General features: G+C 36.5%; 1 protein-coding gene across 3 annotated transcripts in view; it reads left to right on the forward strand.

Annotated features, from left to right (window-relative positions):
- ANKHD1 (ankyrin repeat and KH domain containing 1) overlaps positions 1–24,090 on the forward strand; it is a gene marked incomplete at its 5' end in the record, with an annotated part of 156,886 nt that overhangs the window by 71,944 nt on the left and 60,852 nt on the right. The window contains 4 exon segments of one of the 3 annotated variants that reach the window (XM_014590788.2): positions 16,731–16,818; positions 20,334–20,461; positions 20,666–20,809; positions 22,478–22,580. In XM_014590788.2, the coding sequence (XP_014446274.1) occupies positions 16,731–16,818; positions 20,334–20,461; positions 20,666–20,809; positions 22,478–22,580 (463 nt within the window). 3 annotated transcript variants of the gene reach the window in all.

Genomic DNA, 24,090 nt, shown 5'->3' on the forward strand with positions numbered 1-24,090 from the left:
GAAAACCTCTCCAAAAAAAAAAAAAAGGGGGGGACCAGCAGTTAGTGTAATGGCTATGTCACTGGACTCCCATGTAGTCGACTACGGTTCGCGTCCTGGACCCAGTGGCTTAAAACTCACTCCGGGTGCATGTGCATGCGTGCCCAAGGTCCTGAGAGGAGAATGGAGGAGAAGGGATTATGGTGTGGCCATCCCCCTGGGGGGGTGATTTCTTGCTTTCTGTCTCTGTCTGTCTGGCGAGTGCATGCGCCCAATAGCAAAAACCTCTCAAAAAAAAAAAAAATCATGCAAGGCATGAGTGTGTGTGTGCCCAAAATCCTGAGAGGAGAATGGAGGAGAAGGGATTATTGTGCGATCATCCCTTCTAGAGGTTGATTTCTCACTTTCCCTTTCTTTGTCTCTGTCTCCTCTCCAGGAGCATACATGTTACATGGCAAAAGCCTTTTAAAAAATGAAATACTATAGTGTATGGAAAGTATACTGAAGTGTAATTATTTTGATATTTAAAAACTATCAGGGACCTGTTGAGATGTAGTGCTTAAGGCAGCTGAATTCTACACAACTGACCACTGTTCAAGTCCCAGACCTGGTGGCTTGAAAAAGATGTCAGGAATGTGTGTACATGCCCAAAATTCTGAGAGAAGAATGGAGGATAAGAGGTCTCAGAGCATGTCCATCTTTCCTGGGAGAATGCTTTCTTACTTGTCCTTTCTTTCTGTCTCTCCAGTGAGTGCATATGCCCTATAGCAAATTTTAAAGAAAAAACAAAAAACAAACTATCATTTAATTTGTTTTTTTTTTTTTACACTTTACAATGAGCCAAACAAAAGCAAAAGTGTTAGTCAGAAACAATAAATAAGATAGTAAACAGGCAGATCATTTCCTTAGTCCTTAGAAAAAGTGACTGATAATTGTTATTAGCTTTACTGTATCAGGCAGTACCATCTTATCCTTATTTCTGTACTACTACATCCTAGTGTCTGATTTGGGCTGGAGTGATTTCCTCCAGTAGTTTGCAGACAGAAGGTTCTCAGTGCCTATTGCACGGAGTGGAGATGTATTTCATTACTTCATTCCTGACATCTCATTTGTGTGCTCTACATGTGTAAGCTTGCTGATTCTTTATATTAACAAGATTGGGGGTTTTTTTGTTGACTGACTGAAAACCTTTATTTTTTAGGAATTATTTTTACCTTCATGTTTTGATGGATTTTTGTTGTTGTTGTTGTTTTTCTTTAATTGAAAGATACATGCACTTGCCAGAGAGAGAAAGAGAGAGAGGGAGAAAGCATCCCCCCATAGGGTCTGGTCATGCTGCAATCCCTTCTCTTCCATTTCTCCATCCTATCTGGAGTTTGGGCGTACACACACATGTGTTGTGTTTTTCAAGCTATCAGGGCCAAGATTCAAACTTTCGTCAGCTATGTGAGATATACCTTCTGAACACCACAAGGCCATGTCCTTGCCTAACTTAAATAATCAGGTAGATTGAAATTGATCTTTCGAGGGCCAGCAGGTGACGTGGTGGTTAGGGCTCTGGACATTGTGGCCGACTACCGTTTAAGTCCCGGACCTTGTGGCTTGCTTTCTCATTTTCCCTCTCTCTCTCTGTCTTTCTCTGGTCAAATTAAAATGAATGAATGAATAAATTAAATAAATAATTCTTAAAAAATAAAGGAAAGAAATTGATCTTTGGAAAACATATTCTGGACCAATCTCTATGCTTAGATTTTAAACCTAATTTTTACCACATTTCAAGATTTTCATATTTCTCTTTCTAAAGATTAAACACAGTTTCACATTGTGTAACAATTATCACAATCAGGATTAATTATGGTTTTAAAATATTTTGATCCAACAATTTATTTTTCTTTGTTACTGAGGTGAAACTGAAAACTTTTAGGGCTTTTTTTTTTTTTTGGAGAGATTTTCGCTATAGGGCGCGTGCGCTCACCAAACAGACAGAGAGAGACATTAGAGACAGAAAGCGAGAAATCACCCCCCAGGGGGATGGTCATGCCGCAATCTCTTTCCTCCATTCAACTCTCCAGATCTTGGGCACCCACGCACATGCGCCCGGTGTGAGTTTTAAGCCACCGGGTCCGGGATGCGAACCGCGGTCGACTACGTGGGAGTTCAGGGACATAACCATTACGCTAACTGCTGGTTCCCTAGGGCTTTTCATTCTAATATAAAGTAGGTATGATTTAGGACTTAGTTTTAAAGGAAATCTAAAAATTTTCTTGTTTATTGTTTTAAAAAGAACTCACAGTCAGAACTGATAGCATATTTTGAGCATTTTTAGGTAGCCTTTCAAAATATGTGCATGTTCTGATAGCAGTTTTGAAATAATTGTTTGAAACTTCATTTTCTCTAGTTTCAAAAACATTTTAGAGGCCAAGGAGTAGCACTGAGTTTAAGGTAGCTGAATTCCACATGGCCCACTCTGTGGTTTGAGTCCTGGACCGAGTAGTTTGAAAAGTACATCATATATGTGTGTGTATGTAAGTGCCTAAAATCCTGAGAGGAGAAGGGATTGTAGCATGGCCACCTTCTCTGGGGGAGGAGGGGTGATTTCTTTCTCTCTCTCTCTCTTCCTCTCTGATAAGCACATACACCCCATAGTGAACTAAAAAAAATTAATAAATTTAAAAATTAAAATTAATGTAAAAAATTTTAGATTAAAAATATTGGGGCCAGGATGTGATGTGGTTGTTAAGGTGCTGGCCGATTCCCACATGGCTGACCACAGTTCAAGTCTAGGACTTGGTGGTTTGCTTTCTTATTTTCCCTCTCTCTGTGTGTCTCTCTCTGGTCAAATTAAAATAAATGAATGAATAAATAAGTAATTATTTAAAAAGTATTTATTGAAATGACCCCATAGCCTTTTTTTTCTGAAAAGGATTTTACATATTATCAATATAATATATATTAGAAAATTGTTACTGGACTGCTTGGCCAGAAATATCTAATAAAAACCACTTAAAAACTGAAGTTGACCAATACCCATTATTTTCGAGCCTCTGCTCTGGTTTGTCATGTAGTTGTTTTCCCCAATTACTGATTCTTATCAAAGAACATTGTTTTTAAAGAATTATTTATTCATTCACTTATTTTAATTTGACCAGTCAGCCTTGTAGGAGTGTCCAGTACCTTAATGACCAAGCCACCTGTTGGTCCCTCAAAGAACATTTTTAATCTTTTATATTTGCTCTCATCTCTATAGCTTACTTAATCTGAATTGCTTATGGCTTGACTTCTTTTTTTTTTGGAGAGGTTTTTGCCATAGGGCACGTGCACTTGCCAGACAGACAGAGAGAGACAGAGAGACAGAAAGCGAGAAATCACCCCCCAAGGGGGGATGGCCACGCCACAATCCCTTCTCTTCCATTCTCCTCTCGGGATCTTGGGCACGCATGCACATACGCCTGGCGTGAGTTTTAAGCCACTGGGTCTGGGATGCAAACCGTGGTTGACTATGTGGGAGTCTAGTGACATAGCCATTATGCTAACTGCTGGCCCCTGGTTTGACTTCTTTTATTGCAGTGTGTCTGCTGCCACCTTCCCATCTGCTTTTGCTTATACTTCTCAAATTTAACATTGAGAACTTATAGTTAACTGTTCAACTGCATAATTTAGGTTATAAAACACTACTTCATTTCTTTCTTTCCTTGACTTGCTTTAAATTTTGGACCTACATTGATATCTGTGTTTTTCTGGCTTTCATGCCCAACCATTTTATTCCTGTAGACATGATTCTTGTCATTGAGAGATGACTGTATCAGGTCAAAAGATTCAAAGGTCCTTAGGACCAGCAGTTAGCGTACTGGCTATGTAGCTGGACTCCCATGTAGTTGACTGCAGTTTGCGTCCTGGACCCAGTGACTTAAAACTCACGCCGGGCGTGTGTGCGTGCATGCCCAAGATCCTGAGAGGAGAGCAGGGGAGAAGGGATTGTGGCATGGCCACCCCCCCCTTGGGGGGGTGATTTCTTGCTTTCTGTCTCTTTGTCTGTCTGTCGAGCGCATGCACCCTATGGCAAAAACCTCTTTTAAAAAAAAAAACAAACGATCCAAAGGTCCTAATGAGAATTTGAACTGTCACTTAGGTTTAGATAGCAACATTCTGTTAGCTAACATGTTGGAGGTATTTGATCTGGTTCACATTTGTCTTTTTTAAACCTTTCATAAAGATAATAGAATCTTTCTCTTTTCATCTTGGCATGTTAGTTTCAGCATTAGAACTTCAGTATATTTGTTAAAATAGAAGAAATGTTATTGGTAGAATTTTCTTCACATATATTTGTCTAATAAAGTTAAAATTGCAATAGAAGGGACCAGCAGTTAGTGTAATGGCTATGTCACTGGACTCCCACATAGCCGACCGCGGTTCGAGTCCTGGACCTGGTGGCTTAAACTCACGCCAGGCACGTGTGCGTACGTGCCCAAAATCCTGAGAGGAGAATGGAGGAGAAGGGATTGCGGCGTGGCCAATCCTCTGGGGGGTGATTTCTCACTTTCTATCTCTCTGTTTCTACACGCCCTATAGCAAAAACTTTAAAAAAAAAATATGTAATAAATGCTCACATTGTAAGCTAAACAATGTGATTGAATGTATATATAAAAAGAAATAAATTAAATAAAAAATGATATAATAAAAATATGTAATAGAAGAAAGAGCAATATAAAAATCAGGTATATATTTATCTAGGAAATATTTTCACTCTGTTCTAAGTAACCCTGTTTAGTTGCTCCTAAAGTTTTAGTAAACAATAGAAAACACAGGGGTACTTTCTGGAAGTGTTAGGCATCATTTACAAATGCCAATTTTGAAATATTTTGTTAATTTCTTTAAAAATAAATTCTATTTCTAAAAATCAAATATTCAAGACAGTATCTATCGACTCCATGCTGATACTCCAATGTATCACCCACCATAGGATTTTCATGAGTTATTTTAACACATCACCTTGTTTTTTTTTTTTTTTTTTAAGAATTATTTATTTAATTTTATTGTTATCATTATTTTAAATTTGATCAGAGAAATAGAGAGAAAGGGAAAGTGAGAAAGCAAGCCACCAGGTTCAGGACTTGAACTCTGTTCAGCCATGTGGGAGTCCAGCTTTAATTACCATACCACCTGCCAGCCCCCAATGTCATCATGGTTTTATAACATTCACATTTGTTTTATGATCCTACTTTGTCTTGTTTAACTTTGGGTATGTATATATATATATATCTTCACATTATGTATGAATGGATTTAGTGCCTACTGTACTAGTCATTTCTTATAATGTAGCTTATTAATTCCTCAATTTCTTTCTTTCTTTCTTTTTCTTTTTGAAGAGATGTTTGCTATAGGGCTCACGTGCTCACCAGAGAAAGAGAGAGACAGACAGCGAGAAATCACCCCCAAGTGAGGATGGTCACTCTGTAGTCCCTTTTCCTCTATTCTCTTTGAGCACACATGCACACATCCCAGGCATGAGTTTTAAACCACAGGGTCCAAGACTCAAACCACAGTCAACTACGTGAGGGTCCAGTAACGTAGTCATTACCCCATCTGCAGGTCCCAATTCCTCAATTTTTTAAATTGACTGATCCTTTGACTGGCTGGTACTGATATAGATATAAATATAGATATAGATATAGATATATTTTTTTAATACCAGAGGACATGTGCATTGCCAGAGAGATGCAGAGGAGAGGGAAGATTCACCTCCCTACCCCCCAAAGGGATAGGGTCACACTGTAATCCCATCTCCTCCATTTCTCCATTAGGGCTGGATTTGGGGCTCCCATGCATACCTGCATGTTTCTTAAGCTATAGGGTCTGGAGTCCAATCCATGATTAGACATATTAGATCCTATTCTCTTAACCACTATCTTGATTTGAGTTTATTTTCCCACTCAAAAAAAAAAAAGAGATAGGTGCTTGTGTTTCTGAGAATTCTGTATGTTTTGTTTGTAAATGAATGTAGCTATATAAAAATGTTTTTAAGTTTATTTGTTTCTTCCATGAGAGAGGGAGAGAGAGATACATACACATGTGCACACACACAGACACTCCTGACATGGTCTGCACTCTGCTCTCCTCCTAGCCCCTGGCAGCCAACAAAATGGATGTAATTGCAGGTACTGGTATGCACTGGGATGCCTTGGGACACAAACATGAGACCCTCTCATGACCTCAGCGTTACGGAGCATTGTGCCTTGTGCCACCACTGCACTACTGTGACTGACCTTATTGAATCACTTGTATTTTCCCTTTCAAATTCTAAACCTTCTGTACTGCTATCTCCTAGTACTGAACATTGCCAGAGCTTTGTTATATGTAAGCGACTCCTTTTCTTGCCTGGAAAATTATCATAAGATAATTTCATTATACTTAAGCACCTATGATTTTACCAGGTTGAAGCATGTGTTGATTATTTTATGTACATTTTACTGGAAAACAATGAATGTTCCTATCTGAAGATTATAGGTCATGGTCTTTTTTTTTTTTTAAAGCACTTCCTTCCATTATATCTTTGAATGTTTCTTTTTCTAGTCTCTTATCTTCCTTTGGGATGTTTAGTGTCCATATGTTGGAGCTCCCTTATTTGTATTATCTTTATGTTTGATGCCTTTCATTTCTTTGTCCTTTCCTTTGCATTGCTACTTTCTTAAGCCTGTTATCTAGGTCACTATTGCTTTATTTTGTTTTGTATACCTGCTGCTGATTCTCATGTGGTTTTCATGGTTTGTTAGTATTTCATTTCTTCTGCTCTTCCAAGTCACTTTTACACCTCTTCTTTTTATCTCCTTTGTTTAGCTGTTTAAAGAGTCCATGTTCTCTTTTTTTTATTTGCAAGCATAAAGGAATATTTTACTGAAATTTATTCTATTTTTATAGAAACTTCTTGATTAGTTCAATGTTGAATACTTTGTGCCTAGTATTCATATTTGAATGGGCTGGCTAAATAATATTGGTGGGAGGGAGGTCAGGGAGAGGAAGTAAGCCACAGTAGTGACCTTATTCAAATCATGTAGTTGTCTCAGAGTACTTTCTTACTAAATCTGTACCACAGGAATATGTGTCCCCTTAGGGTAACACATCATGGAAGTGGGAATTTGGGGTAACCCCATGAAGCCTTCTCTGGGCCACATTTCTTTTCTTTTTTCTTTTTAAGATGGTTTGCAATAGAGCATGCACGCTTGCCAGAGACAGAGAGAAAATAAATCATCCCCCCCCACCCTCCCCCAGTGGGGATGACCATCCCACTATCCTTTCTTCTCTATTCTCCTCTTGGGATTTTGGACACGCACATGCATTTAGCTTGTTTTTCAGACCACCAGGCTCAAACCTCAGAATCAGCCCCATGGGATCCAGTGCCTTAACTACCATGCCACCTGCTGGCCCTAGGCCACATTTCATTTATCTGAAGACTTGGTTGGTTCTGGTCAATGACTGAAAAGCTTATTGCTGTTTATTCAGTTGTCTCACCTTTAGGTAGTTTCTCTCTGTCAGGAATCTAGATCTAAAGAAAATAACAGATATTCCATGTCTCAACTTCTTTGAAGTTTCTCATTTTCATTGAAAAGTATGAGCACTAAGTCTATTTATAATGGGGAGAAAGCTGTGTAACTATATTACAGTATTTTCCTTACCTCCCCTCCAACTTCTCATATCCTTAGATCTTTTAATTTAATCATGTTAAGGCTTATGTAAATTTTATTGGTAGAAAACCACATTATTTATACACCTGATGAGGTTATGGTCTCTACAGATGAGAATCCTGTTAGTTGAAGATTCTGAGTTAACAAAGCCCAGCATCAGAAGTACCAATCACAAGGTCTTCATGGCCAAATGTGATTTTCATTTTTGGAATAAGATCCGTGAGTTCTTCTTTTTCCTTTCACAGGACAAGCAGGAGGACATGAAGACTATTTTGGAGGGCATAGATCCGGCCAAGCATCAGGTGAGGCTGGCCTTTGATGCTTGTAAGCTACTATTACATAAAGAATAGATGGTTTAGGTAACCAGAATTCTAGGTATCTCAATTCTAGCCAAGAAGTTACAGAACCCTGCTGGTTGACAAAGGAAATCCTCTTCTATTAAAAAAAAAGATGACAAATTCCTAATAAAAAGAAATTTGCACTACTAGTAATTTGTTTCCTTAGTATTCTTTCTATGTGGTATTTTGTAAATATCTCTTAGGCAAAAGGTGATTTTTCTTATTCAGGTAGCCCTTTTGCATTTTCTTTTCTTGGTAGTTAGGATACTCCTGAGAGAGCCTTAGCTATAAAATCCTTTGCACTCAACTTTGTTCATCAAAATCTGAGCCTCAGATTTAGGGAGACATATTAGTTTGTTTGTAAGGCTCAAATAAAAAAGTCAGTTTAGTGAAATATTTACTATTATTGTTTATGCCCTTATTTCTGCAAATTAGATTTGAATTTTTCTTAAAAGTGTCTATTATCTCAATCTGAAATTGGTTTCTAAGAATGTGAATATCTGTTCATAAGAAATATTTCTTTTGGGAAAAAAATGTATGAAATTTGTGCCTTATGCTTTTAAAGATATACAAAAATTAATATCCTTTGTAATCCAAAGAGATTTTTCTAAATTTAAGAGCAGTTCCTGGGTGGGCTTTGCAGTCTAATGGTTAAGGGAGCTGGATCCCACATGGCCCACCAGGGGATTCAACTCCTAGTTCTGGCAGCTTGAAAAACGTGCTGGGTGCAGATAAGTGCATCCTCAAAAATCTCAGCAGGATGGAGAAATGGAGGAGAAGGGATTGCAGCATTACCACTTCCCATTGAAGGCTACTTTCATCCCCCACCCCCTCACCCCAGTTTCTCTGTCTCTGGTGAGCATGTGTGCCCTCTGGCAAAAATTAAAAGAGAGAGAGAGGGAGGATGGACAGTTCTTAATCTGTTAAGTAGGACTACATTATGATTGAATCACAAATAACTCAGGCCATCTAAAATAATTTTTTTAGTACCAAGCCAATATTTTTTTAAGAATTATTTTATTTAACTTTTTAAATTTATTTTAATTTGGCCAGAGAGTGACAGAGAGAGAGACAGAGAGAGAGAGAGAGAGAGAGAGAGAGAGGAGGAAAGTGAGAAAGCAAGCCGCCAGTTCGGGACTTGAACCACAGTTGGCCATGTGGGAATCCAGTGCCCCTAACTACCACGTCACCTGCTGGCCCCAATACCAAGCCACTCTTAATCATGATGTTTATAAAGTACCTTCATTATTGACTTGTTGAATGAAATGTTATGTTCATTATATTTTTAACTAACTAAATACATTTATTTCACAAAATATTGTGTGAAAATGTGAACTTTTACTTAGCTTTCATAATATTGCAGGCTTTTATCAGTAATGTAAATCTGAGTGTTATTTTAGATAAAGTACTTCTTTCTACCTGGATTTATTAAAGAAAATGTCATTGTAAATCTCTTTTTTCTCTAGCTACAAGTCCCACAATGGGATTTTTTTTTCCAGAAATTGAGGTTTTTGGCCCCATTTTAGAGGTTCAGATTCAGTAGATCTAAAATGGAGAATCTACATTTTCACTGATATCCTGGGAGATTCTGATGATAACTTTTCCATATTCTAAGCTTTTGAGATATTGCCAGAGTCCATACAGATTGTTCCGTATCATTTTCAAGTTCTGTTCTTTTTCCATCATTGCTTTATAATTGATCATTCTTCTTCAATTCAAACTGAATAAACTTGTTTTTTTCTCTTTTATAACTTACGTTTTTTAGAAATTGTGCTAAACACAAGCCCTCGGACAATGCCTCTTTTGTTGTTGTTGTTGTTGTTGTTTTAAGTTTGTTATTTATTCCATGAGAGAGAAATTACAAGATAGATAGGTACTCCAGACAAGGGTCTTCATGCCATGGTCTCCCCCCTCCCCATGTCAGTTGTCTTTGATTATGGGCACACACATATTCATCTGGTATGCTCAGGGATGTCTCAAGAGGCAAACCCAAGACATTTCCCTTGTGAATCTATTAATGGTTGTATTACCACTGTACCAATGCCTGGTCCCAGGACAGTACCTCTTAAATCTTTTGTGCCATTTCTGTTCTCCTGTGGATCTGATTCTGATCAGTAACAGTAGGTCATCACTAAGGTGATGATTAATATACAGCAGAAGGTTAGAAGAACATTTTCCCATGGGAGAGTATCAGAATCTGGTAGTGCATTAACATTATATAAAAGTCTTCCTCTTTTTCTACATGGTTTCTTGTCATTCTTCCTAGAGAATGTCCTTACTCCAACTCTAAGAGATCCTGCTTCTGTGATATAGATCTTAAACATATGTCTTAAATAAGTGCCTTAAATATATGTAACTATGATTTTAAGGGAAAAAAACTTAAAGAAAATAAAATTAATTTAAAATTGAACTTTGTTACCTAAAGCCAAATAGAAAAAAATTCCACATTTTTTCTCATAGTGCTCATTTGTCAGAACCAGAACATTACATCTCATGTGGGTAAACTTTTATGAAACTTGGGAGTTTTAACTGTCTCCTTATCAACAAATTCCAACTGTAAATAAATAGCTTACCTAGTAAACTTTAAGTATAATCTCTCACTATTATTTTTTCTTTCTTTCTTTCTTTCTTTCTTTCTTTCTTTCTTTCTTTCTTTCTTTCTTTCTTTCTTTCTTTCTTTAAGTTTAATGTTTTTACCATAGGGCACATGTGCTCACCAGAGGGAAGCAGAGACAGTGAAAGGGAAAGTGAAAAGTCTCCCCTTAGAGTGATGGCCATCCCGCAATCCCTTCATCTCCATTCTCTTCTTGAACTTTGAGTGTGCAACACATGTACCCAGCATGATTTTCAAATTGCCAGGTCTTAGACTTGAACCGTGGTCAGCCATGTGGGAGTCCAGCACCAATGCCACCTGCTCGCCCTATCTTTTACTTTTTAAATGTTAACTTTTATTAAGGAATCATACATACACACATTTCAATTTTACTAAGAAACTTTAATTTTTTTCTTGATCTAAAACTATCTGTGAAATACTCAAAGCTCTTAATGCATTTTTAGAATTATTTATTTTATTTATTATTTATTTATTTTATTATCATTACTGTTCTTTAATTTGAACAGAGGGAGCAAGAGAGAGAGACAGAGAGAGATGGAAAGTGAGTAAGCAAGCCTCCATGTCCAGGACTCAAACCACAGTCGGCCATGTGGGAGTCTAGCACCTTAACCACCATGCCACCTGCTGGCCCCTTCTTATGCATTTTTAAAATAGGCCAAGTTCTGTCTGTCTATACTACTGTATATTGAGAGAATTCGTCTCAGGTATCTTATGGCTTAAATCCAAGTATAAATAACTTCTAGTCAGCGGGGTAAAGTCAATGTTAGTATATTTGAAAACCTCTGTTCTCTGTATCATATCAGGTACATAGAAATAATGAATAAAATAAGGGGGAAAAATCTAGCCATTCTCAGAAATTTAAATATCTCTGTGGGCTAGAAACTAAGCACATATATACAGCTGAACTATAGTCCCAAGAGAAATTAAAGCTAAAGAAATTGGTAGTGGGCACTGAGATTTCAGTTTGTGTAGGGGAGTAGGGACTGAATACATCTCACATGTCATAGGCCGGTAGATACAGTCTACTTGAATAAAGAAAGAACTGAGCCATTATTTTTCTACCTATGAACCAAGATGGAAAAAAATCCGCCCTGGGTTACAGTTAGAAATTAATTAATTGTTAGTAGAAGGAAGACTCAAAGACAGCAGCATAACTGAAAACTTCGGAGATACCATTCTTTGATTTAGGGAGCAAAATTGAAATATGTACATTGGGTAAGAAATTTAAATTGCCAATGAAAGATCTACTTCTGGACTCATAAGAGTAAGACTGAGGCAGCTTCCAAACCATTTGATGAGAACGAATACATTAGTGGATGGGGGGAAAAAAAAAACAAACAACCTTTTCTGCAAAATAACTTTCTCAAATGAAAACATAAAGTTTTAAGAACAACTCTGTGTCAGGAAAGATAATCAAAATGGAAGCAAATCAACAAAAAACAGCAAAACAGGAGAATATACACCCAAGGAAATTGAAATAAATGACTTTAACTTCGGGAATTTTAAATATGCTTATTTTAAATTACAACCAATAGCCATAAGACAATGTGAGATAATAAAAACCAATAATTATGAATTAAGAACAATTAGACATGAAATACAGTTGAAGTTGGAGGGAACTCTGTATAGTAGATAAGCAGAATATTAGACACAGTTGAATAAATGAATGAATGAATTAGTAGATCAGATGCTAAAACAAGAAATAACACATTATAGCACAAGGTTAAAGAGAGGGAAATATGAAAGAATACAGTGAAAGAAGCTAGATTGAGAGGTTTCACCATACGTCTGTGAAAAGATACTAAAGGAGAGACTAGAAATGGAGAAAAAGGCAACATTTGAAGAGATAATGATGAAGAATTTTTTAAGAATTGAACCCAGACAAGAACTTTTAATTGAAAATCATCACTCATTAAACAGAGCAAGTGAAATTGTAGAATTTTAAGGATAAAGGAAAATATGTTAAAAACTACTGAGAAAAATAATGCATTATCTACAAAGGAACAACCATCAAATTTTTTACATTCTTATCAACCATAATAAGTCACAGAAAACAATGGGGAGTAAAATTGTCAAACTGCCAAGAGAAAATAACACTATATAGAATTCTTTACTCAACTGCCATTCCAGAGAAGGAAAAATAAGCATATTTTCAGATCTACAAAGAAAAAAAAAAGTTTATTACTGTCAGGCCCTTGCCAAAAGAACTGCTATAAGATATGTACATCAATAAGAAGAAAAGTGAACCCTCTAGGAAGGCGTGGGATGCAAGAAGCCATGGTAAGCACACTAATAAGCAAAACATTATAAATACGAAACAGTTAAAAAAACTACAAACCAAAATCATACTAAAATTTTAGACAACGGTAACATGAAATTTAGGCTATATTAGAAGATTAAAAAGTTATGCTAGAGTCTGTTGTTTAGGAGGAAGATAAGGTAGTGAATAACTTTCAAGATTTTTTAAAGAAAAAATATCAATAATCAGAACAAATAGAAAGGTATTGAACTCCATTGTTAAAGTGCAGAAACTTGAATTATTGGGTTTTTGGAAAAGTCATGACATTTTTGCCTAGACAAATACATCATGAATTTTCTGCCATCTCAATATATTGTAAGATGCATATTCAAATTTTAGAACATAAAGCAGTGTAAAACATAAAGTTGTGACATTGTCTTATCAACCATTTTCTCAAGCATGGTTATATTGTTCATAACTGAAGAAATGAATGTTTAGGGAGGAAAGTAAAATACATAGCTTTTTATACTTTTTATTTCAGGAATTTTATTAGTTTGTTGAATTTTGAAATGACATAGAGAATCTTGAGACTGTATTTTCTGATTTCTTTTTAGCAGCTATGGCAAAACAGATGTTTTAAATACACAGAATGAAAAGTAAACTTTTAAATATATTCTGGGAACCAGCAGTTGGCATAATGGCTATGTCGCTGGACTCCCATATATTTGACCGCAGTTCGAGTCCTGGACCCGGTGGCTTAAACTCATACCAGGCGGTGTGTGCATGTGTGCCCAAGATCCCAAGAGGAGAATGGAGGAGAAGAGATTGTGGTGGGGCCATCTCCCCTGGGGGGTGATTTCTTGCTTTCTGTCTGTTTGGTGCCCACATGCGCCCTATAGCTAAAACTTCTCAAAAAATAAAAATAAATAAATAAAATTTAAAATATATATATATATATATATATATTATAAAGCAGAACTTTCAAAATCTTTTTTCTTTGCCACTACTTGTGGGACCTAATTAGGTTGATGAGTCTCTCTGCCAGGTTCAAGAGATAAAAAAGGAAAAGAAAGGAAAAGTAATATTAATATTGCCCATTCATGTCCTAATAATAATATGTTATAAAATGTAGATAATAAGGGCCAGTAGGTGGCAGGGTGGTTATGGCATGGGACTCCCACATGGCTGACTGTGGTCCGAGTCCTGAACCTGGTGGCTTGCTTTCTCACTTTCCTCTCTTGTCTCTCTTTCTGATGAGTACACATGCCCCATAGTAAATTAGTAATAATCATAATCATAATCATAATAATTTAAAAAGAATTATTTTATAAAAATGCAGATAATAAAGGTCTTATTTTTCAAGTTTATTACTCTTTTTTTTTTTCCTCCTATTTTCTGCAGGGCACATACACTCACCAAAGAGAGAGAGAGAAAGAGAGAGAGTGAAAGAGAGAGAAGGAGAAATCACAGCCCAGCAGGGATGGCACACCGCAGTCCCTTCTTCTCCTCCAGTCTCCTCTCTGGATTTGTGTGTGATTGTGATTGTCAGGCATCCTTAAGTGCGCAAAGAGCCATATCAGATCTCGTACCTTAACCTCCACACCATCTACTGACCCTTACCCTCATTTTTTTATTAACTTTTCTTGGTCTTATTTACCTAATACAAAGTATGAACATTATACCTCAGTACCATGAGGGAGAATTCTGATCAAGAGGTCAGCTGTGCTTAGGTTTCTTCTTGATAAACAGTAATAATTTCAATAATTTTGTTGCTTTAGGCATAGGGTATACAATAGTGAACAAAAATGGACATAAGTGCTGTTCTGATGGAACTTAGAGTTTAGTGGAGGAGTCATGTTAGTTAAATACTCAAAATAATAAGTCAGTGCAATTCATGAAGGAGAGGTTCATAAAGCTGTGAAAGTCAATAACAAGAAGAATGATTTTGTCAAGAAGTTTAGAAAAGTCTCTCTTGAAGAAATAACACTTGAGATATAAAGGATGAAAAGTTAGTGGAGAAGCTGTATTACAGAGGAGAGAGACCAGCATGTGCAAAACAGCACGGAGGCAGGATGGGAAATAAGTTACTAAAAGGATAGTTTATTTTCAGGATTTGCTTGCTGTAATGGTAGTTCAGAAATAGATTGAATGGAAAAACTAGACAGTAGCTCTCTAGTTCTTTCTGAGTAAGGTTTTCATGTGTATATCCTATTTTTGTTTGAAATGAGTCGCCAGAATATTAGATTTATCTACATTCGAATGCATGTGCAAGATCCTTTCTAAAGCCAAATTCTAGTATTATCTGTAGGTTATTCATTCTTTCTTAACTTAGAGTTAATAAAGATTGTTGTCTAATCAACATGTATAACAATTTTTTAAAATAATGATTTATTTAATTTTATTAATTATTCTGCTTCTTCAGTTTGACCAGAGAGACGGAGAGGGAGAAAACAAGCTGCCAGGTCCAGGACTTAAACTGGGGTCAGCCATGTGGCAGTCTAGCACTTTAACCACCATGCCACCTGCCAGCCCCAACAACATGTATAATAATTTAAAAATCAAAGCATAAGCTAATTTTTATAGAAGGTTGAGTGTTAACTTTGTCATCAAGATTTTTTTTTGGAGACCCTCTTTTAAAATGTAATTTCTGTCACTGCAATCCAGTTTAAAGTTTCCATTGGGTTGTTAATGTACTCTTACTTCTTATTATTATTTTGTCAGAGTTGTATATCAGATATAGTTATTAAATATCTTCAATTGTAGTCTATTGGCAGAGGACCTATTTTCATGTTCACTGTGTGGTAGCCAAAGAATTTTCTGCTTTAATTAGAAGAATAGAGCAGAAATAAAAAGTCTTATTTAATCATCATTCTGTATCAGGCTTTTTTTTTTTTTAAATAATAAAAGAGAACCAGAACAACAGAAATTCATGGTTTTGTACATAGTGAAAGAGGGAATAGGTGAAACAACTTTTCATAAATGAGAATTATTAGCTTCATTTTAATACTTAGGTAAATGTAATATGAGTTTGCAGTTCTCCTAGTAGGCAATATTACCATAGACGCAAGCTCCTTTTGATGGTATTTGATACAAAACATGGCTAGATGCTGTTTCATTCATTCCTCGTGTTGGCAGACTTTTTTTTTTTTTTAAGTGGTTTTTGCCTGAGGGCATGTGTGCTCATTGGAGAGAGAGAAAGAGACACACAGTGAGAGGAAAAGTGAGATATCACTCCCTAGGGGGATGATCCATGCCTTAATCCCTTCTCCATTCTCCTCCCAGGATTTTGGGCAGGCACACACATGCACCTGACACCAGGTCCAGGACTTGAATCACTGTCAGCCAAGTGGGACATAACCACTACACCATCTGCTGCCCCCTAATTTCTACTCTTTGAAAATATCTGCTGTTGGTATATCTTTCTTTTCTCTTTATACCTAAGATGCTATTGTGTTTTTATTCAGGGATTTGTTTTCATCCTTTGATAGAGCTCTTATTGGCTTCTGATATGGAATCAAAATACTTGTAAGTCACCTCACAGAACTAAAGTTCCTTTTTCACAGTTCAGATGAATAGTTAAATAATTTTTTTAATCTTACAAAAAATGCAGTTATTTCTCTTTGGAGATTAAATTAAGCATTAGTATAATTTTTAATGGTTATATTTTTGGTTGTCAAAACTGAACTTCCCCATAAAAATTTATACCACCTAGTGTAGCCTAAAATCAGTCCTGTATATTAGAGGAACTGAGGTAGGTAGTGTAAGTAGCTACATTAATAAGTATTAAACTTTCATTATTTCTTGTATCTTAGTCCTAAGCATTTTAAATAAATGGTTACTCAATTGACACCGATGGATTGTTTTTTCTGTTTCTTTAACAGGAGCACGAATCCGAAGGTGGAAGAACACCTTTGATGAAAGCTGCAAGAGCTGGTCATTTGTGTACTGTGCAGTTTCTCATTAGCAAAGGTAAAGAAAGTACAAGTGATCATTTCTAAGGGGCTACAATTTATGAAAAAAAATCCTAAATGATTGTAATTTATGTTAAGACTACTTTTATCTGCAGTACTAGTATTATATTCTAGTCTTTTATATGTATTTTATTTAGTAAATATAGAGTTTGTGAAGTGCTTACTGAGAATCTTTTAAATTGGCTTTACTTTTTTTTAAACTAGACAGTAGATAGTTAAATTGGAAATGCCAAATGTAAAATGTACAGCTATACTTAAGTAGATGTTCTATACTTAATAGAAAGGCAGTTCTCCTGAAGGAGGGATTTGGGAGCAGAAAGAAAACATGCTGCTTGGTCAGGACCAGCAGTTAGCGTAATGGCTATGTCACTGAACTTCCATATAGTCGACCACGGTTTGAGTCCCAGACCCCATGGCTTAAACTCAAGCTGGGCACATGTGCATGCATGCCCAAGATCCCAATAGGAGCATGGAGGAGAAGGGATTGCGGCATGGCCATCCCCCCTGGGGGGTGATTTCTCGCTTTCTGTCTCTCTGTCTCTGTCTTTCTGGCGAGTGCACTCACCCTATAGCAAAATCCTCTCCAAAAAAAGAAAGAAAGAAAAGAAAAAAAGAAAAAGAAAACATGCTGCTTCGTTGTGTTACAATTGAATTAACTGAGTATATAAGGATCTTTTTATTTTTAGATTGCTCTGAGAATTGTTATTAGAAGAGTATGTTTATTTAGACAAAGAAGTTTAACTGGATGACAAATTAGTTTAAGACTGTTTACTATAGAAAAGTAAAATGTTGCTCAACTCATGTTAGATTGAACCATATAAAATTGTCATTTCATAGATCAAAAATGGTAATGTCAGCAGTCTTTGTGTAGTATCAGAGGTTCTCGAATCATACGAAAAATCCTAAGGTGGATGGTAAAATGCAAGTAAGATTCACTCAGTTGGTGTCATGTTTTTTGGTTTTTTTTCTTCTCTTTTTTTCTATAGGGCGCATGCACTCTCCAGAAAGACACAGAGAGACAGAGAGACAGAAAGCGAGAAATTACCCCCAGGGGGATGGCCACGCCACAGTCCCTTCTCCTCCATTCTCCTCTTGGGATCTTGGGCATGCACGCACATGTGCCTGGCATGAGTTTAAGCTGCCAGGTCCAGGACTTGAACTGTAGTCGACTACATGGGAGTCCAGTGACATAGCCATTATGCTAACTGCTGGTCCCTTGGTGTCATGTTATTGATAGCCAGCCCATGGCATGGTGGTTAAGGCAGCTAGATACCATATGGCCAGCCACAAGGTACAAGTCATGGACCTGCATCCAGCAGCTTGAAAAATATGCTGAGCACATCTGCGTGCCTGGCAAAAATCCCAAAAGGAAGAAAGACGGAGAAGAGTTTATCATTCCCCATGGAGATTATGTTCTCATTTTTCCTTTGTCCTTCTGTCTCCCTCTCTCTCTCTTGCCTCCTGTCTCAACCTCTGGTAAAATATTTAATTTTTAATTGGGGCCAGCAGGTTGTGTAGTGGCTAAGGCACTGGATTCCCACATGGCCGACCATGGTCTGAGTCCTGTACCCAGTGGCTTGAAAATCACAAGAAATAAATAGATAAATAAATGTTTTAAAAATTTTTTTTTAATCTATGAGGCCAGCAAGTGGTGTGGTGGTTAAGGCACTGGACCCTGCACATGACCAGGTGTTTTTCACTTCCCAGACCTGTTGACTTACTTTTTTTTTTTTAGAGAAAGATTTTTTGCTATAGAGCGTGTGTGCCCACCAGAGAGACAGAAAGTGAGACATCACCCCCTAGAGGGGTGCCATACTACAGTCCCTTCCCTCTCCATTCTCCTCTTGGGATTTTGGGCATACACATACTCTCACCTGCATGAGTTTTAAGCTGCCAGATCTGGAACTTGAACCACGGTTCTATTATATGGGAGTCCAGCAACATAACCATTACATCATCTGCTGACCCCAGGCTTACTTTTTTACCTTTCCCCCCTGTTTCTCTCTGTCTCTCTCTGGTGAGCGCATGTGCCCTATAGCAAACTTTAAAATAATAATAATAATAATAATAAATTTAGTTAATTGGGACCAACAGTTGGCATACTGGCTATGTTGCTGAGAAATCACCCCCGCCCCCTGCCTGGGAGGTGACCACACCACAATCCCTTCTCCTCCATTCTCCTCTTGCGATCTTGGGCATGCATGCACATGCTCCCGGTGTGAGTTTAAGCCACAGGGTCTGGGACTCAAACCGTGATCGACTACATGGGAGTCCAGTGACATAGCCATTATGCGAACTGCTGGTCCAGCATTTTCTAGAGATCAAAGTAATTTATCAAAAAAGAGGCTAAGGGGACCAGCCGATGGCATAGTGATTATGTCACTGGACTGCCATATAGTCAATCTTGGTTCGAGTCCCAGACCTGGCAGCTTGAAATTCACACCAGGTACATGGGCATGAATGCCCAAAATTCCAAGAGGAGAATAGAAGGGATTGAGATATGTCCATACCCCTGGGGGGAGGATAATTTTTTTTTAAGGTTTTTATCTATAGGGTGCATGCACTCGCCAGAGAGACAGAAAGCAAGAAACCACCCCCCACCCCCACCCCCAGGGGTCATGGCCACACTGCAATCCTTTCTCCTTCATTTTCCTCTTGGGATCTTGGGCATGCACACACATGCACCTGGCGTGAGTTTAAGCCACCTGGTCCGGGTTTCAAACCACAGTCGACTACATGGGAGTCTAGCATAGCCCTTAAACCATCTGCTGACCCCAAGGAGGCTAAGAAAGATTTGTTTAGACTTATTTTCTTTAGGTCATATTGTACAAAGCTGTTGAAAAACAATATACTAAATAACCTTTCAAATAACATATTTGGATAATCTTCTGTCTTTTCTCCATATCTAAGTCCCTCTGACTCTTAAAATTCACAACATGAAGAATTAAAATTCTCTTAAATTTGTTGCTTAAAATAAAATCTGTTTTCTCTACTTGAGACCTGGCTACAATTAGAAAATTACACACAGTAGTGTTATTTGATGCTTATGTTAACATGTATATATTTATTAATCTTAGTCTTCTAGATTTTCGATTTTTAAAGTGATATTGAATGAACGAACTACAACTACGCTCAACAATGTGGATGAATCTCACAAATATAAAATTGAGAGAAAGAAGCCAGACACAAAAGAATACATTGTATGATTCCATTCATATAAAGTTCAAAAACTAAAACCAGTTTGGAAGTCAGGGTAGTAGTTACTGTTGGAGGGTGGGTAGAAACTGAAAGGGGGCACAGAAGGGGCTTCTGGTATGTGGATAATGTCCTATTTCTTGATCTGGTGCTGGTTACACAGGTGTGTTCACTTTGTAAAAAATATTCAAACTAAACACTTAATGATTTGTGCACATTTTTTATAACTGTGTTATACTTCAAAAAATCTTTAACATGGTATTGTCAAGTGGCTTAATTTCAATACTTGCTGATATTGCTGTTTATTTTGCTTTGTAGGTGCCAATGTGAATAGGGCCACAGCCAATAATGATCATACAGTAGTGTCACTAGCATGTGCAGGAGGCCACCTGGCAGTTGTTGAGCTACTACTGGCTCATGGAGCTGACCCTACTCATCGACTCAAGGTATTCTACTTAAAATAAATAAGTAAATAAAATATGTATTTTTAAAATATACAAAACCTATGTATATATTTGTTTTCTTAGTGCTTAGTATTTATTACTGTTTAAATGATTTTTTAATTTTATATAAGCTGCTAAGAAACTAAATGTATCAGATTATAAGAAGAAATTTACAAAGAATTAATTATGGTGTCAATTCTTTCTCAGGATGGCTCAACAATGCTCATTGAAGCTGCAAAGGGTGGCCATACTAATGTTGTTTCTTATCTATTGGATTATCCAAATAATGTTCTCGCAGTTCCTACCACAGATGTGGCTCAGCTTACTCCACCTTCTCAAGATCAACCTCAGGTAAAGTAAAATGGAGCTTATTAGTTAATACAAATGTTCTTCAAAGTGATTGGGATTTTTTGCTAAAAATTAGTTCTAAGCAACATATACTTGTTTCTATTTTGTTTACATATTGAGATAGCCATGATCCTAAATTCTTTAAAACTTACTTTCTTTGGGGCTGGCTCCATGGCCTGGTGGTTTAGGCAACCAGATTCCACAGGGCCAACAGCATGGATAGAGTCCTGGACCCAGTGGTTCGAGAAATATGCCAGATGCATGTGTGTGTGTGTGTGTGTGTGTGTGTGTGTGTGTGTGCGCCCAAAACCACAAAAACAATAAAATTTGTTTTCTTCTAAAGTACATGGAATTTTTTGTTTTACTTACTGAAATAATGTTTTTTAAAAAACACTTAATATCAAATATTAAATTATCCACTACTTTATTATTATTATTTTATTTTATTTATTTATTCATTCATTTATTTTTTAATTTGACCAGAGAGAGACAGAGGGTGAGAGAGAGAGGAAGTGAGAAAGCAAGCCACCAGGTCCAGGACTCAAACCCCGGTCAGCCATGTGGGAGTGTCCAGCACCTTAACCACCATGCCACCCGCTGGTCCCAATATCAAATTATTTTTTAAAATATTTTAAGTTATTATCTTTTTTAAAAAGAATTCTTTTATTTTCGGGACCAGCAGTTGACGTAATGGCTATGTCGCTGGACTCCCATGTAGTCGACCGCAATTCAAGTCCTGGACCTGGTGGTTTAAACTCTCGCTGGGCACAGATATGCATGCATGCCCAAGATTCCAAGAGGAGAATAGAGGAGAAGGGATTGTGGAGTGGCCATCCCCCCTGAGGGGTGATTTCTCACTTTTTGTCTCTCTGGTGAGCGCATGTGCCCTATAGCAAAAACTTGTCTCCCCCCCCCCCAAAAAAAGGGATTCTTTAATTGAATTTTTTTTAAAAAAGGATTATTTTACTTGAATTTATTTATTTATTTGTTTTTAATTTGACCAGAGAGGGACAGAGAAAGAGAGAGAAAGTGAGAAAGCAAGCCGCCAGGTCCAGGACTCACCATGGTTGGCCATGCGGGAGTCCAGCACCCTTAACTACCATGCCACTTGCCGGTCCCTTAAGTTATGATCTTACTACAACTAGTTCATTAGGACTTGTGTATTTTTTAATGAATTTATTGAGCATAATCTTGAATCAAGAGAAAACTTTTCCTTCCTACCTCCCAAGACAGTTGTCCTAGAGATAGCAACTGTTAACACAAAACATAGTTTACCACAATATACATACCCAAAATTGATTGATGTGGGTTTTTTTTTTTTTGACCCATATAGATTTTGAACAAGGTTAAATTGATCAATGAGTACTAAATTTGTGATTTAAACGTCTAGCTGTAATTAGAAACACCAACTTGCTCATCAGCAAGAGAGTTAAATTAATTCTATTTAGCTTAAATCATTGACTACTGGAAGATTGCATGAGTCTACCTAAACAGTATTTTCAGAAATTACTCATTGGTGGTGAAGGCTTTTTTTTTTTATTTTTATGCTTTAAGAATTAAAATAAATATGATGGTATATAAGGAAAACTTAAAACAAGATCTGTATTTACTCTTTGGACCTTTGTTTTATTCTTTAGTCTGAAATTAATTTTTTCTGAGTTGACATTTTAGGTTCCACGTGTCCCAATGCATACACTTCCTATGGTTGTACCTCCTCAGGAACCTGACAGAACTTCACAGGAGAACTCTCCTGCTCTTTTAGGAGTACAAAAAGGTTAGTTACTGAATTATTTTCCTTAAAGTGAATTTTTGTTTCATCTAACGAATAAATCCAAAAATGCACTTTAATTTTATAGTACACAGCTACTGTGTACCAGTGGTTAATGAAGTAGGTAATTCTGACAAATATCAATACCATAGTCTTATGACTGAAGTAGAAAAGATAAGCGCTAGGAAAGTGACATTTTCCTATTAACTTACTTCTATATATAGCTTTCATCTGACACAGATGAAAACTCTTGAGAAGCAAACCAAGTTTTTCATTATATTAAACTACTAAAAATGTATCATGTATTCATTTTTACTTTAATAATTCTTTTGCTAGAAATAGTATGAGGAATGAAAATGTCTGTTTAGTACGTCTTTGTAGCATTGATTCAACTAAGTGAGTGAGAAGTTTAAGAATTATTTTCAGTTTCATTCATGTAATGTTGAATGTAGTGGTTAGCATTTATCAGTACATGAACTTGGATAAGTAACTATCAAAATGTTTATAATAATATCCAAATGACCAGTAAGAGGGTGTATACATTATTTAAAGGACTCAAGTTTATGAGATCTTCTATTTTTCCTGTCTTTAATTTATAGATATAAAGTATCTTTGCTTCATAATTATGTATAGTTGTAATATCTGAGTTCTCTGGAATAAAGAAAATAGATAATATGTATGATATTAAAAACTATATAAAAACAAATATGTGAACATAGTTCATTCAGTGTTGTTGACTAAGTCCAAGTATATTGAAATCACAATGAAATGTGTAAGTGTATATTATATTAATATCTTTAATACTATGATTTAGGAAAAGTTACTTAGAGACTACTGTGATAGCAATAAATACAAGTTTCTTTTAAATTTTATTGATTTTAGAAATTTAAAGTATTGAAGGCCTCACTGAGGAGCACTCAGTTCCTGAGCTTAATTTTAGAGATGAAATGTCTGTAGTTCTTCTGACTTAAGCTAATTTTAGCAGTTTCCACTGGACACCTCGCTACTCAGACTTCATATATTTTTTTTTAAGAATTTATTTATTTATTTATTTATTTATTCTATTTCATTTGTTATTATTTTTTAATTTGACAAGAGAGACACACACACACACACACACACACACACAGAGAGAGAGAGAGAGAGAGAGAGAGGCCTCTAACTGTGGTCAGCCATGTGGGAATCCAGTGTCTAGTGTCTTTAACCACCATGCCACCTGCTGGTCCCCAAACTTGTTATTTTAATCCTGACAATGCAAAACAAATTACCCTTCTTGAGGAATCAGTATAACCAGCTGATGGCCTTTAATAAAATATTTAAAGCTAATTGCCTCAGCTCATGTTGTTTTTCTATTTGAACTTTATAGAGGATTGTAGTAACTTTGGCTTGGGAAATTCAGTACTAAGAGATAATTTTTTTTAATATTGACATAGTCACAAAAATAACTGAAAAATAAGCTACATAAAATATGTTCAGAAATGAAATAAGATATATGTGTGTGTGTGTATATATATAT

This window comes from Tupaia chinensis, unplaced genomic scaffold (assembly GCF_000334495.1).
Source record: "Tupaia chinensis unplaced genomic scaffold, TupChi_1.0 Scaffold000484_1, whole genome shotgun sequence".
Lineage (NCBI taxonomy): Eukaryota > Metazoa > Chordata > Mammalia > Scandentia > Tupaiidae > Tupaia > Tupaia belangeri.